A 17,140-nucleotide genomic window follows, 5' to 3' on the forward strand; every position below is an offset into this window, starting at 1 on the left:
ATGAAGTGCAGCCGCGACGTTGACAATTTGCGCCACTTTTTCTGGAGCATAGTGTAGTTGGCGAGCAGAAAGCAAACATCGACACCAATTCTTCCAGACCCCTATTGTCCTTTCAACAATGTTGCGGCCCTTGCTATGGCTTTTATTAAACCGACTTTCTGGCGTATTTGCTCGAGTGTTACGAAAGGGTGTTATCAACCAGGGTAAAAGTGGATATCCGGAGTCTCCTATGTAAAATATTGCGAAGTAAACTATATTATTTTTTTTTATTATTTGGTGTATGTTTACCCAACAATCTCGTGCTTCTTTCTCCACTTTCATACAAGGCTTGAAAATAAGTCGAAGCATCACTATTTTCCCAAACAAAAGAATCGTGGCTTGCACCTGCGTACCTACTGTTTACATACCTTATTCGCTGCTTATGGTCACATATCTTAAGCCGCACAATAGATTAGTGAACTAATTTAGTCTGACTTTAACAATTAACTTACTATCATTGCATTTATACTATAATATCCTTTTCTATTATAGTAAAGGTTCGCATTCTCTCCAGTTGGTTTTAAAATTTTTATAATTATTCCCGGAATTGTCGTTTTTTCAAAAAAATATCTTTTGGCTTCTAGCTTTTCACTGTCCGTCATGACTAGGCTTATCCATCTAGGAGATAATGTAGCCTCTAAGATATTTAAAACATCTGAAAGTACTGTAGAAATTGTTGACTGCGCCATTCCTATGTTAAAATCTTGTTCAGTACCATTTTGATAGCCCCCTTCGGCCAAAAACCCTGATATCGACCATGATCTTCGAACGGGAGGCATTTTTCCATTCAATATGTTCAAAATATATTCAAAGGCTGCTTTATTAAGCCGAAACTGTTTTACAAACCTTCAAAAGGAGCTCACATTATCGTAACTCTACGTACATATACCGCAACGAAAACTTACACATCATCAGGCAACCGGAGTACATCATCAGCAGTATCCCTAACTTTTTGGCGGCTTCGCCTTAAATTACCTCTTGTATTTTCACCAAAATTTGCGCTAAACAAAAATTTATTTGTGCTTTGAAAATTTAAACAGCTGATTGTGTTGATAACAAAGTTTACGGATTGTAATGCAGTGCATTCGTCGGTGTTCATAATACAGTTTAAAGAAAAAAGTGAGTCGTGTGCGGATCGAGTCAACTCCCGCCGCAGTTCATCCGTCGTTTAACATAATCACCATGATTGATTTCTGGAATTGGTTCCTCCCAAGGGATACACCCGGTACGCCCATGGCTCAACGAACGGGTTTCGGTTGGACGTTGTTTGGAAATGTCGATGGATCCGAATCCACTTCGCTCGGCTTACAGTCTCTGCATTGTGAAGTTCATTTAGATCGAGCGCTCACTAGACTTTGGGAGTTAGAAGAAGCACCGAAAAAGGCCCACCTCACCTACGAAGAACGCTATTGTGAAGAGTTTTTCGAAAAAGCGCACAGAAGGTCACCTGACGGTCGATTCATAGTAGAGCTGCCGCTGAAATCTGACGTACCCTTGGGAGCATCACGAAGTTATGCTGTTCGAAATCTACTAAGCATCGAAAAAAGACTTGCGCGAGATGACGACCTACGCCAATGCTACAATGAGTTCATGCAAGAACTCATCGACATGAAGCACATGGAACTTGCACCACCGCCAACGGATCAAACATTCTATATGCCGCATCACCCCGTTGTAAAAGAGTCAAGCGTCACGACTAAATTGAGAGTCGTGTTCAATGCGTCCGCCAAATCCACCACCGGGAATTCGTTGAACGATGCATTATTTGTTGGTCCGCAATTGCAACCTGGTTTATATTCAATTTTAACACGTTTCAGAACGCATCGTTACCCAGTAACCGCGGACATCGCGAAAATGTACCGCCAAATATGCATGTCCACGAAAAACCTCGATCTACAACGCATTGTCTGGCGTCGTGACCCGACGTTACCCATAAAGGATTGTCGCATATTGCGCGTTACTTATGGTGTTGCCGCTGCGTCCTACTTAGCAGTTAAATCGCTGCAACAAACCGCAAAATATTCGTCACACATTTGTGAGAAGGCTGCTGCCGTCATCCATAAGGACTTTTACATGGATGATCTCCTCACTGGTTCGTCTTCTAAAGAAGAGCTGCTTTGTTTACAACGAAACGTCTCCGAAATACTGAAGGAAGGGGGCTTTGAACTTCGAAAATGGGCGTCTAATTGTGGGGAACTTTTTGAAAATGTTTCGAATACATCGGAAAATATATCACACTACCTAGTCGATAGTAAAGATGTCCATGCCTTGGGCCTGATATTCAATACAGAGGAGGACTACTTCACGTTCTCAGTTAATCTGAGTCAATCACCCACTATTTTAACGAAGAGAACATTCTTGTCTGATGCTAGCACGCTTTTCGACTCACTGGGTCTGCTCGCTCCAGCGACCATAAGATCAAAGATGTGGTTTCAGGAGATCTGGCGTATGAGTGTCGGTTGGGATGACGTTATTCCAGACTGCATCGCAGCTCAGTGGCGACAACATCGCTCGGAATTGCTACTGCTATCAAGTTTAAAGATAAGTCGCTGGTTTGGCTCAGGAGCAGGTGAATCGTTCACTGAGCTACATATTTTCGCTGACGCTTCCGAACGCGCTTACGCTGCCGTAATGTACGCGCGCACATTACACAACGACGGCAGTATTACTGTCGTACTGATCTCGTCGAAGACTAAGGTAGCACCACTTAAAACAACAACCCTGCCACGCTTAGAATTGTGCGCTGCACATCTTGCTGCTAAATTGGCGCGAAGCGTGTTACATAGCTGGGGTGATATCCGCTATCCGGCATGGCCTCAGGCGCATCCTAGTAAGTGAATAACTTTGGCTGCCAATCGCGTTGCTGACATCCAAGAAGTTTTACCGTCTGAATGTTGGAACCATATCCGCTCTGAACTGAATCCAGCAGATTGCGCTTCTAGAGGTGTAACTCCGTCTGAACTACTGCATCAAAAACTATGGTGGTTTGGTCCTGAATTCTTAAAAGGTCCTGACCATTTCTGGAAGCTATCACCTTCGCAACACACAACTCTGTTGGGCGTTCGTAGCAAGATCGTCGCCCATGCTACGAGCTCAGATGACCACTGGCCTGTATTGATGAGATATTCATCGTATTCCAAGCTGCGCCGTATCATTGCTTACGTGTTAAGGTTTTTCGTCAACGCTCGAGTTAAGACACGAAACAACGCTGCTAAATGGGTCGGTCCTCCCTGCTGTCAAGAGATATCCGAAGCTGAACTGCGCTTGATCAGGTATACACAATTCCTGTATTTTTCTAATGAAATTTCTCTTTGTAGCAGAAGAAAGCCGATTCCGCTTCGGAGTAGTATTTTGACATTGCAGCCATATCTCGATGAGAAAAACGTCTTGCGAGTAGGAGGTAGGATCAAGAACGCTGAAGTAGCTGCTGACGTAAGACATCCGATTATCCTGCCCAAAAACTGCCCACTTGCGAAACTGATCATTCACGATATTCACGAATTCACATTACACGCTGGACCTCGCATCATGCAAACCATCCTGCAACGTCGATATTGGGTTATTGGCGCCCGCAGCCTAATTCGTAGCACATATCGCAAATGCGTAAAGTGCACCTGTCTCAACCGCAATCTCGCCGCACAATCAATCGGGGATTTACCTGCGATCCGAACCACCTACGCACGCTGTTTCATCCACGCTGCTGTCGATTTTGCTGGACCATACTCTTACAAGTTCACTCATGGGAGAGGAGCGAAGGCCACCAAGGGTTATATTTGCGTTTTTATTTGCATGTGCACCGGGGCGATGCATTTAGAGTTTGTCGGAGATCTATCAACATCGAGCTTCCTCAATGCCTTTAAAAGATTTGTAAGCCGCAGAGGTTTTTGCAAGGTCATTTCTTCTGACAATGGGACGAATTTCGTCGGGGCCGAGAAGGAGCTTCGAATTGCGTTTGAAAGGTGTATGGCTGATACCAAACTCCATTCGTTTTTTGTAGACTCTAACATCGAATGGCGTTTCAACCCTCCGTCCGCGCCTCATATGGGGGGGTACTGGGAGATTGGCATAAAAAGAGTCAAATATCATCTGAAACGTGTTATGAGCGAAATTCTTCTGTCCTACGAAGAGTTCAACACGCTGCTGACAGAAGTAGAAGCACTCTGTCACAATTCTGCAGCCGCTGGTGATGTAGAGGTACTTACGCCTGGTCACTTCATTGTCGGTGAACCGCTTAAATCTATCCCGGAGCCTGAGGGTCAAGGGCTCCGTGGAAATCTGCGTCAGCGAAGGCAAGCGAGCTCTGCCATGAGACAGCATTTCTGGCACGTGTTATTAAATGCCACCCTGGCGCCGATGGACGCGTGAGAGTGGTTACGCTGAAAACACCGCATGGCGAATTAGTTCGGCCCATAGTAAAGCTCTGCCCTTTACCAACGAAAGGAGACTTGTTTCACGAACAAACTACTAATTCATCATAAATGTTATCAAGCTTTTCATATTTTTCTTTGCTATAATTTGTAACTTTCTATATTGAACTTATTGAGATAGTTCAAGGACGGCGGTATGTTGAGTCCAGTTTAGTATTAGTTTAAAATACTTTAATGTTTTTCAACTCATGTTATTCGATATAATTTTCTGTGAACATAAGTAGGTTTTGTTTGAAATAATTGTGTATATATAGGGAATAGTTTGTAATAAAATTGTGAGAAAAAAATGTAATTTCGAAACTGAACCAGCAGACTTTCATATTTGAATTGAAAAATAGGACTTTTGCCGCAACATTCCCGCAACATATTTAGGATTCTCCACGCAACATTCCCGCATCATTTGTGGTCCTATTTATAGCCGCCTTCAAGATTCTTCCCGCATTATTGGTTCTTCCTGCATATTAAGGATTCTCCACGCAACATTCCCGCAACAAGGAGCAAAGTTCGAAGTAGGAGAAGAGCTCAAAGTGGCCTTATTAGCAGTAGCAGCATTAAAAGCGTCAGCACCGAGTACATCTGCATAAGTACGAGGTGTGTTCAAAAAGTATCGCGAATTTTGTGTTTTTTTCAAAAGTTTTTTATTTATTCATTAATGTCTATTTTGTTCCCTTCAAAGTAATCTCCATCAAATATTATGCGTCGTCCTTTCATGGGCCTCTTCAGTTTCGGGAACAAGAAAAAGTCACAGGGGCCATCTGGGGAACACGGTGGCTGTAGCATCATTAATGTGTTGTTTTTGGCCAAAAAGTCGAGCACAAGCAACGATGTGTGAGCAGGGGCGTTATCGTGATGCAAGAGCCAATTTTTGTTCTTCCACAAATCCGGGCGTTTCAGGCGCAACGCCCCTGCAATCAAAGAAAACTGTAAGCAAAACTTTTACATTCGACCGAACTTGGCGCGCTTTTTTCGGTCTTGGTTCGTGCGGCAGCTTCCACTGAGATAATTAAGCTTTAGTTTCCACGTCATAACCATAAACCCACGATTCGTCACAAATTTGGGTCGTCGCGGACAGAGTCCAACATCTCATTAGCCATGTTCATGCGATGCTGCTTTTGGTCGAAATTGAGTAGTTTTGGTACGAATTTTGCAGCGACCCGTCTCATTCCCAAATCATTGAAAATAATCGAATGGCATGAGCCAATCGATATGTCTAGGTCCTCAGCAACGGTGATTGGACAATTATATATATACAGTCAGCGTCAAAATAAAGTGTACACCACATATTGTTAAGATTTGACAATTTGTTTACTTATTTTATAATTTCAATTATTTGTTTATAAAAATATGGTTCGTACTTAAATAAAATTCATACCTATAAACTAAGCTTTCAAACTTAATACAAAATTTATAAAAATTCTGCAAATGTTCAGCAAAATTTCACAATTTTTACTAGGAATTTATAGAAAAATTTCAGGTACGCAGTTTTGTAGATTATTGAATTTTGGTATAATAAAGTGCAAGTTTTAAGTACATTCAAAATTACACTGATTTTTGACCATTTTTTCTGCTGACGGTATAAGATGTTTTTTCCATATAAGAAAATTGTGTCGAATAGGGAAAATGCGCAAAATGCACTTCCTAAAAAAATTGTCAAAAATCAGAGTAATTTTGAATGTACTTAAAACTTGCACTTTATTATACCAAAATTCAATAATCTACAAAACTGCGTACCTAAAATGTTTCTATAAATTCCTAGTAAATTGTGAGATTTTGCTAAACATTTGCAGAATTTTTATAAATTTTGTGTTAAGTTTGAAACCTTAGTTTATATGAATTTTATTTTAGTACGAATCATACTGTTATAAACAAATAATTGAAATTATAAAATAAGTAAACAAATAGTCGAAACTTAACAATATCTTGTGTACACTTTATTTTGACGCTGACGGTATATATAATTGGCGCGTACACCCTTTTTTGGATGGTCTGCTCCTGGAAAGATGGGCCTCGAGTCAACTCAGCGAGCGCTGAGCTAGTGCGCAAACGTGCAAGGTCGCGAGATCCTTCTGGCCACGGGTAGATCGGGGACGCTCAAGGGAACTTCTAAGGCTAACAAAGCCTGAGCTCTGAAGTTGGGGGGCATCTTTGCCGGACATTGTCCGTTAGGTGTTCACGCCGTAAGACTTGGGATTGCCTCAAGTCCGTTCTGCAGAAACTGTCTGGAGGACGAGGTGGAATCATATCAACACCTTCTTCTCAACTGCCCTGCTCTCGTCTGGCAAAGACTTAGAAATCTGGGCTTTCACTTTTTTCGCTGCGCCTGCGGATATAGCCGGTGTAGATATCATAAATTTGGTGAAGTTCATTAATAGCTTGTTACGGCTAACTACGAACGTAAATCAGCCCCCGTCGGCGCCGTCGTAAAAATGTATGGTCATCATCGTTTCTAATCCCAAGGCTCCTTATTCCTTCCCATCTCCTTTCTCCTCTCCCATGTATGGCCCAACAACGGACGAATTTCCTAACATTTGTCCAAGTGAGCCCTTTAGCTAGGGCAGCCATTTAACCTAACCTAACCACCGATAAACGTTCCAAAATAGCTTCTCCGTATGACCGTCTAGTAGTCCAGATCTGAATTTATTGGACTACAGTTTGTGGTCAGAATTGGAGAACATGGCCTGTCGAAGACGTCACAGAAATTTGGAGAGTCTCAATCAATCTTTGGTTCGAACAGCGACGCCAATATCCATGGAAACCGTGCGCGCTGCAATAGCTGAATGGCTTAATCGTTTGAAGGCTTATGCGAAAGTAAATGTTGATCATTTTGAGTGAACATTTAAACTTTATTTTAATATTTACATGATTAAATAAAACTAACTTCATTAAAAAAATTTAACGAATTCATATCTATAACGGACTTAACTTATGACAGAATTTATTACAGGACTAAGTATAACTTTTAAGGGGGTATTCTAGAGTAGAATTTTGAAAAAATTGAAATTGGTTTTTAGCATATTTTAAAACTTTCAACATTTAGAAACATGTCATTAAAAGGATTTGGTAAAAGTCCTTTTATTTAATGAGTTATAGCTTTTTTGGTGAGATGGCATAGTTCAGATCCGACCGCTTTTGAAAACTTTGAACGCGTTTTTCTCAAATCTACACTTTTCAAGCTGGCGGTATGGATATCTCGAGTTCTATTGCACCGATTTACTTCAAATTTGGGGAGAATGTTCCTTATACATTCCTTCCTCGGATGACCCTAGCTCGAAACTATAACTTTTCATTTAGTATTTAAAAATTGGAATGTTGAAAAAATATGCAAAAAAAAATTTTTTTAAACAGCCGCTATATTGTGAAAAAAATTTGTTTAACTTGTCCAAGGCTCATTCAATAGCGAAATCTATAATAATTAAGAATCCGTTTGGTTTTTATTTTTCAGATCACCAGGAGGGTTGGAATCATGCACGGCAGGACACCTTCGTGTTTTTGGACCCCCTGCTTTGACTGCGCATCATTTAATCAATTTTAATTTTTTTTTGCGTTAGTTTTTAATTTAACAAACGACAAAAAAGGATCGTAAAATTTTTTTGTTTGTTTCCTTTGTACAGCGTTTCAAACTCCGGTCGAAATTTATGCCTCTACATTAGAATACTTCCTTAAGGGGTTATACGCAGTTATGAAGCAAATAAAAGACGGGTTGTCAAGGATTTATCCTGAAGAAACTTCAGAATATTTTAATTTGAAAATTTTTGGCGGTTATAAAAGCATCCTTCAAGAACGTAACAAAATTTTTTATTTATGAAAATGTTGATTATAGAGCGCGCTGCAGGCGATTTCTGGAACCTCCTTTAAAAAAAAGACGATTTACGGTGTACATCGTAACTCAGGATTGGATTATCTGAAATCAAAAAACCAAACAAATTTTGTTAATATATTAGATTATCTAGTAATTAATCGTTCGGCTAATCAAAATAGTGAATTTTCACAAAATGGCAGCTTTTAAAAGAAATGATTTCGATTTTTACGCTAAAATTTGGCCGTAAATTGATTATAAAATGGAAAATAAGTATCAGATTTACAAAAGGAACGATTAATTACTAGAAAATGTATCTTTAAAGATTGAGTTAAAACGGTTGACCGATCAAACAAGCCGTTTTCGAGATATCGTGTACACCGACTTGAAAAATGCCGTTTTGAAAAAAACACGTTTAAAGTTTCAATACCTACCTTAAAACGTGCCGAGGCATCTCTACATATTTAGGTATAACTCCGAAAGTATTGCTTAGATCTACTTCAAATTTCGTGCGTATACTTTTGAATATATGTACATTACAAAAATGCAATAAAAAAAATCGATTTTTTTGAAAGTCATAACTGCGTATAACCCCTTAACATAATTGTTCCAAATCAGTATTTACATATATTGTGAAACATAGAAACTTTATCAATAATATGTATTAGTTATCTATCAATTATCTGTAACGCGACGCTCCGGAACATACCCTTCTGTTTCTTTTCTTTTTCAAAACTAGCTTTATTACCGGGTAAGCCATACTGACTTAGTTCAACAAAATCGCTCAGTGGGTCTTCCTAGCAGGGACTCCGCATTGCTCCATAATTTTTGGTGTTACTGCACACAACAATTCTAAGAATCTCCTCAAATGTTTTCGTTGTCCGGGATATTTGCTTGGCACTTGTTGCCCAGAGTGATTCTTTGATTTTCGAGGCTGGGAGTTTTATCATAGTGATGTGGACGTCAAAACGAGACTACTGCATTGTTTATTTACTGGAAGTCTTTTCGCTTTGATGTACATGTCAGAGAATACCTAATTGATTTGCCTTTTCCTAAGCTACTACAATAGGGGGAAACGTGGTGACTAGCCCAATTTCTAGCTTTGCGTAGGCTGGATTATCTTTCAAGACTTATCGGATTCCGGGGTAGTCTGTTTTGACACTCGGCACAAACTGTGTGGACGACCAAGAGCTGCTGGTGAGCCTTCACAATGGAATTGGAGTGGCAAGGCGGTGTGAGTTGGGGTGCAGCTTATCATCTTACTCAGGTGAACTCCGATAAGGTTTAGAGGCTTTTTTTGTGGTGAGTGATGAGGGCACCAGCGCGTTATGCGAAATACAAGCCGTTAAGGTAACAACCACTTGATAGCGAAAGCGACATGTAGCCAGAAGCCATTTGGATCATTTCCTGTGGGTTTTAAGGCCTGAGCAAGTCTTAAGATGGCACCACACGTGGAACGCGAATTGTAGTTTGGGTGGAGCTGTTTTCGGCAAACGCAGCAGGAATAAACTTCGGGTGCAGAGTTAGGCTCAATACCAGCCGTAAGAAGAAGTATTGGGAACAGTCTTGCTGGATGGAGCTGCTCAGCCAAAATTCAGCGCTCTATACAGGGCTCGTTTACTCAGCCGGCAGCACTCGGCCGGGAAAATCCCGAGTCATTTCGATATGTAGAACCGGCTGTCATGGGAATGCAATAAAGTGTTGATCTTTAAGTATGCTTTCATCGTTAACTTCACTAATATTAGCACACAATTCCACGCAATGCCGGAACCAAGCAGGCTACACATATTGCAATATGTATACTTGTGTATAAGTTTAATCGTCTGAACCCGTCCGCTAGGTCTAGAAGGAATCACAATGCAAGGGATTGGATCTAGAGTTGAGACGATAGTTTTTTTTTCATCCTTCTGCAGAGATCAATGTTATGCTATTGTTTGATTTTACCAAACTACTTACCAACATGGCAGGTTCTTCAGGGGCTATAATGAAACCTGAACGAGTAGACATGTCAATCATGGTATGACGTCCATCATGGGTAAACTTATATGTTTAGATTGAGTTAAAACGGTTGACCGATCAAACAAGCCGTTTTCGAGATATCGTGTACACCGACTTGAAAAATGCCGTTTTGAAAAAAACACGTTTAAAGTTTCAATACCTACCTTAAAACGTGCCGAGGCATCTCTACATATTTAGGTATAACTCCGAAAGTATTGCTTAGATCTACTTCAAATTTCGTGCGTATACTTTTGAATATATGTACATTACAAAAATGCAATAAAAAAAATCGATTTTTTTGAAAGTCATAACTGCGTATAACCCCTTAACATAATTGTTCCAAATCAGTATTTACATATATTGTGAAACATAGAAACTTTATCAATAATATGTATTAGTTATCTATCAATTATCTGTAACGCGACGCTCCGGAACATACCCTTCTGTTTCTTTTCTTTTTCAAAACTAGCTTTATTACCGGGTAAGCCATACTGACTTAGTTCAACAAAATCGCTCAGTGGGTCTTCCTAGCAGGGACTCCGCATTGCTCCATAATTTTTGGTGTTACTGCACACAACAATTCTAAGAATCTCCTCAAATGTTTTCGTTGTCCGGGATATTTGCTTGGCACTTGTTGCCCAGAGTGATTCTTTGATTTTCGAGGCTGGGAGTTTTATCATAGTGATGTGGACGTCAAAACGAGACTACTGCATTGTTTATTTACTGGAAGTCTTTTCGCTTTGATGTACATGTCAGAGAATACCTAATTGATTTGCCTTTTCCTAAGCTACTACAATAGGGGGAAACGTGGTGACTAGCCCAATTTCTAGCTTTGCGTAGGCTGGATTATCTTTCAAGACTTATCGGATTCCGGGGTAGTCTGTTTTGACACTCGGCACAAACTGTGTGGACGACCAAGAGCTGCTGGTGAGCCTTCACAATGGAATTGGAGTGGCAAGGCGGTGTGAGTTGGGGTGCAGCTTATCATCTTACTCAGGTGAACTCCGATAAGGTTTAGAGGCTTTTTTTGTGGTGAGTGATGAGGGCACCAGCGCGTTATGCGAAATACAAGCCGTTAAGGTAACAACCACTTGATAGCGAAAGCGACATGTAGCCAGAAGCCATTTGGATCATTTCCTGTGGGTTTTAAGGCCTGAGCAAGTCTTAAGATGGCACCACACGTGGAACGCGAATTGTAGTTTGGGTGGAGCTGTTTTCGGCAAACGCAGCAGGAATAAACTTCGGGTGCAGAGTTAGGCTCAATACCAGCCGTAAGAAGAAGTATTGGGAACAGTCTTGCTGGATGGAGCTGCTCAGCCAAAATTCAGCGCTCTATACAGGGCTCGTTTACTCAGCCGGCAGCACTCGGCCGGGAAAATCCCGAGTCATTTCGATATGTAGAACCGGCTGTCATGGGAATGCAATAAAGTGTTGATCTTTAAGTATGCTTTCATCGTTAACTTCACTAATATTAGCACACAATTCCACGCAATGCCGGAACCAAGCAGGCTACACATATTGCAATATGTATACTTGTGTATAAGTTTAATCGTCTGAACCCGTCCGCTAGGTCTAGAAGGAATCACAATGCAAGGGATTGGATCTAGAGTTGAGACGATAGTTTTTTTTTCATCCTTCTGCAGAGATCAATGTTATGCTATTGTTTGATTTTACCAAACTACTTACCAACATGGCAGGTTCTTCAGGGGCTATAATGAAACCTGAACGAGTAGACATGTCAATCATGGTATGACGTCCATCATGGGTAAACTTATATGTTTAGAACATAAGGAGGATCCATTTGACACTACAAAGACACAGCGAACAGTCTTCGGTCGGAACTTGTTTTGAAGTATTGATGGCTCTGTTCCACCTACGCCACATTTACCGTTTCTTCACTATTATCCTTGATCGTTCGGTCACTAGATTGTAGGGGCAAGAAGAAACACAACGAAAGCGATGCATCTTATCTATGAAAAACGTTTTTGTGAATAGCACTTCGAGTCAACACAGCAAATGTCATGTTATTATTTTTTTTTGTTATTACGATTCTCATTAATTTTCTTAGAAGCATTGTACAATTGCAACTAGTATACACATGCCCCACAAAGTCTGCGTTCACCATACAATAACTTTTTAGTGAGTGAAACACAACCTGATTTTATAATTTTTATAAATTTGTATATATTTATATGTTTATTATGTGTTTAACTTTCAAAAACAAAAATAAATTTCAAGATTCCTCACATAAGTTTTTAGATAACGGTGAATAATGGCTGTAACAAGTAAATAAAGCGACCATAAAGTCTGCGTTCAGTCTTAAAGTCTAATACAAAAACATCATATGCTATATGCAAAAATTAAATCTAATATTTAGTTGGATATCCACGTTGCTTCAGAACTTCACTCAGCCTATTTGGCATTGAACTTACTAGTTTCTTTGTTTCCTCTGCTGTTAACTTCCTCCATTCTGCCTGCATGACACTCCGCAAAACCTCTTTACTAGTAATCACTTGCTGACGAATTCTTTATTCCAATAGATCCCACAGATGCTCGATGGGGTTAAGATCTGGGCACTGTGGCGGTGTTTTAAGCTGTTTTGGGACGTTGTACAAGAGCCAAAGCTAAACGATCTCGGCTGTGTGCTTCGGGTCGTTATCTTGTTGAAACCAAAATGTTGTTGATAAGCCGAGATTTTCTGCACTTTGCTTTAAATTCCGTTTTAGTATATTCAAGTATCCCCATTTATCCATTGTCGAATCAATAAATTCTAACTGACCCATGCAGCCCCAAATCATAACCCACCTCCGTGCTTAACCGTGCCAAAAAGATTTTGCTTTTCTAGAGCAGTTCCAGGTTTTCGCCAAACAATTTACTTTCGTCTGAAAATATTACTTTTTTCCAGAACTTGGGAAATGAAAGGCTTTCTTCGGGCGACTCTACCATGGTATACAGCTTGACGTAGACCTTTTCTGGCAGTTTCAGCGCAAATACTTTTTTTAACTGTTTGATTTATGTTTTCAACTATTTTTGAGGATGTAATCCGGGGGTTAAACTTTGCCAAGTTATTATAGAACGCTCTTCCCGGGGCTATAATTTTTTCGGACGCCCTGACCTGGGCTTAGATGAAAACATTACATATGCCGAAAATTTGTTACAACTCGCTGAATAGAGGAATACGTTCTCCCAATAGATTTTCCAATATTTCGGAAACTTTTTCCGTCTTTCCATATTTTTATAATTATTTTCCTCTCAGAAACCCTTATTTCTTTTCCCTTTCCTTCCATGTTCTTTAATTATCTCCAGTTATATATAAAATGTTCTATTAAGCTTTGTTAACATTCAGTCGAAGTAATGCGCAATCAAAAATTAATATAAACAATGGAAAATATATTTTAAAAATTAACGGTATCATTAAAATAAACAGGCTGAACGCAGACTTTTTGGTGCCGCATTTACATGCTGCTGAAATTATTTTTGCGATATCTAAAAAGTGAAGTGGGGAATCTTGTTTTTTTTTTTTGCCCTTGAAAGCTGGGAATGTAGTGAATAAACAAATTGTAAAGATTTCAATTTAATCATAATATTCTATTGTTAAGTCGAGTTAACGGCCACCGTAGCCGAATGGGTTGGTGCGTGACTACCATTCGCAATTCACAGAGAGAACGTCGGTTCGAATCTCGGTGAAACACCAAAATTAAGAAAAACATTTGTCTAATACTGGTCGCCCCTCGGCAGGCAATGGCAAACCTCCGAGTGTATTTCTGCCATGAAAAAGCTCCTCATAAAATAATTTTCGGTCGTTCGGAGTCGGCTTAAAACTGTAGGCCCCTCCAATTTGTGGAACAACATCAAGACGCACACCACAAATAGGAGGAGGAGCTCGGCCAAACACCCAAAAAGGGTGTACGCGCCAATTATATATATATATTGTATATATACATTCGGGTTAACGCAGACTTTGTGGGGCATGTGTATATAAAAGGATACTAAAAACCAATTTTCAATTGATAATTTAACTTCTTGAAAGAAGCATTTTGCAATATAACTATGCGGGACTATGATCGATTCATAGTCGAGTTGCCTCTGAAACCTGAACGGTTTTTGGGATAGTTCTGAAGTTTTGTTGTTCGTGTTTCTGTATTCGCGCATAGTCAAGCGTATGTCATATATGTATGTCATATCATCAATTTATGCAAACAACTGCAAAAAGATTTATATTTAGTATTAACATGTTCCCGAACACATCGCTATGCCGCAACCGCGAAGATGTCCCGGCATAGTTGAGTATCATCAGAGTATGTTGACCAAGGTGGATTTATTATAGGTGACAGCATTCACCCAGCTGAATTTTTCGCCATAGATATGGCTTACGTCAAAATGATATGCTTTGTTTGTATGTATTGGTATGTTTACATTCGTATTGTATTGTATTTTGACTTGATGCTTGTACCAAAGGCAACAACAAATACATGTAGGGTTTTACTTATATGTGGTTGCTGTCACCTATAATAAATTCGCCTTGATGTTGACTAATTAAATTTTACTGCCACGTCACCGAAATTTTGACAGAGAGAGAGGCGAATGAAGCGAAAACTAATTGTGTAAATTGAAGTTAGCAAATTGTGGAGAGTTGTGTGTTTTACAAACGACCAGGACGCCGTTAAAACCGCGATTTTTGTAATAATTTTGCCAAAGGTGGCGATCTACTGTGCTGGGTACCATTTAAATATAGTAATTTGTGAAAATTCAGTAATATTCCCGCATCCTTTTACATCAGTAATTTTTGCAGTGTCCCAGCAGTACTCAAAAATATTTATTAAATTATTATCAGTAGAGATACAAAGAGCCCACATCGCTAAGTTAGCTCAAAAATCAGCTAGTATATTAAATCCGAAAAAAATTGAGTTACCGCGAGAGTTACACGATTGAGTAAGTAATGACATAGAGTAACAGTTTCGAACAAAATTTATTATGTATGGAGGTGCCAGTCTTGGTATGGTGAGCGACGAGGTATATACAAAACGAAGTCGATGCGAAGTGTAGCACCGGTTTGTCTTTGCCTAAGTATTGGGCAAGCGTGTAGTAAACGTGTATAACTATGTACATACCTATATTCATGCATGCACTTGTATGTACGCACGTATGTAATATGCTACTATTTGATTTGCCTATTTTTATTTCCTTTCTTTATTTTTTATTAAATATTTCCTTGTACTATGTATATTCGAGGCCGCCGTAACCGAATGGGTTGGTGCGTGACTACCATTCGGAATTCAGAGAGAACGAAGGTTCGAATCTCGGTGAAACACCAAAATGAAGAAAGAAGTTTTTTTTTTAATAGCGGTCGGCCGCTATTATTCAAAGAAGAATACAGGATTCTACCCGCAACCTTGTATTGCAAATTTTACTCTTCGAATTCATGCAGTAAGTTCTCAGTAGTTGGTGCGCGCCGAATTTATGTAGATCTAAATAAGTGAGTGGTTGAAATTTACCCCAGTGTGTAGTTCGCGTTTTCTTTTTGCATATACAGTCAACATCAAAGGAAAGAGTATGTTACACCATATATTGACAAGTCTAGGACATTATCATGGTCACCAAATGTAATTATTTCATCTTCCAAATCAGATACACATTTTTCCAACACACTTTCTTTTAGAGGCCGATTTCTAGGCCACATTGCCATCATTGCTCTAAGAGAATATCACTCTATAGAAATGGAATTAAAAAATGTAGGAAGTCAGCTTTGACAAAACTAAGATAAATATATGTACGTACGTACATACCGTCAGCATCAAAGGAAAATGTACACTACATGTTGATAAGTTTTATATTAAGTAATTATTTATTTTTTAGTTCTCATTAATTTTATACTGAGTCTATTTTTGATAAAAATGGTTGAACTGAAAAATTAATTGAATCAAGTAAAGTAAACAATTAATTTTATTATTAATGTGTTTTATATAAATACTTACAAAAAAAAGTGTAAATAAAAACTATAACCCTGTTTGTGGCTTTAGTTACCTGATTAACCAGTTCTTCCAGCTCCCCTTATGTAGCCTGGTCCTGGGCAGCTATCTTTGACAGTAAATTTTTTTTTTAAACTCCCCAGTTGGGTTTCCGTATATTTTTAAACTCACTAACTTGAAGAGATGTAAGATCAATTTCAAATTCAATATACCGATGGTCTTAGAACGAGTTTTCGTTTAAGACTCGCCATGTCTTAACATGGTTAGAAAACAAATCAGAAGCCAGGATGACATCCAAAACTTCCTCTCTGTTTATGGTAACAACAACACTAGCGAATCTCGGTTTCTTAATCTCAGGAAATGATAATTGATAACGGACATGAGGATATTGTTAGCATGCGCGACCAATTAACACTGCGCTCTGCATTAGCTGAAATTGCTGTACTCAGAGCGAAGAATAGCCGGATTGCTGCTATTGTTAATGAGTTGCGTGACAATAATGTTCAACTTTTAACTAATACGAAGGCAATGCAAGCTGAGATTCAATTGTTGCAGTCCAACTTTACCTCCGCTCAAATTTCTTCAGACTTATGTGCGCTCACTGCTAAAAATAAAGCACTGGACGAAAATGCTTGCACTTGTGTGCATAATACGATTAAAATCAAACAAGAATTTAAGGGGTTAGGTGGGTTTCAGAGGTTGAAAAAAAAAACTCAGCCGTTGGTACCTCATCTTCCTTGACGTCTCAAAAAAAAATGCTCTTGCCGTGGACAGCATAGCTCATTATTGGTTCATCTAAAATCAGAAAACCAAACGGATTTCGTTAGTACATGGATAAATCTCGTTGTTGTACGAAGGAAAAAAAAATCAAAATTTGAATTTATGACAGGCTTTGAACCAAAAAACACATT

General features: G+C 39.3%; 1 protein-coding gene across 1 annotated transcript; it reads left to right on the plus strand.

The window, feature by feature from the left end:
- Window positions 1–1,221: 1,221 nt before the first annotated feature.
- Window positions 1,222–2,877, plus strand: LOC128870335 (uncharacterized). Its single transcript, XM_054112947.1, has one exon. It carries the CDS (start codon window positions 1,222–1,224, stop codon window positions 2,875–2,877), a length of 1,656 nt encoding a protein of 551 aa, XP_053968922.1.
- The last annotated feature ends 14,263 nt before the right edge of the window (window positions 2,878–17,140 follow it).

This window comes from Anastrepha ludens, chromosome X, assembly GCF_028408465.1.
Source record: "Anastrepha ludens isolate Willacy chromosome X, idAnaLude1.1, whole genome shotgun sequence".
Lineage (NCBI taxonomy): Eukaryota > Metazoa > Arthropoda > Insecta > Diptera > Tephritidae > Anastrepha > Anastrepha ludens.

Bases quoted from the DNA above. Each gene is read 5' to 3' on its own strand.
- LOC128870335 (XM_054112947.1), top strand. From the start codon at position 1,222: ATGATTGATTTCTGGAATTGGTTCCTCCCAAGGGATACACCCGGTACG.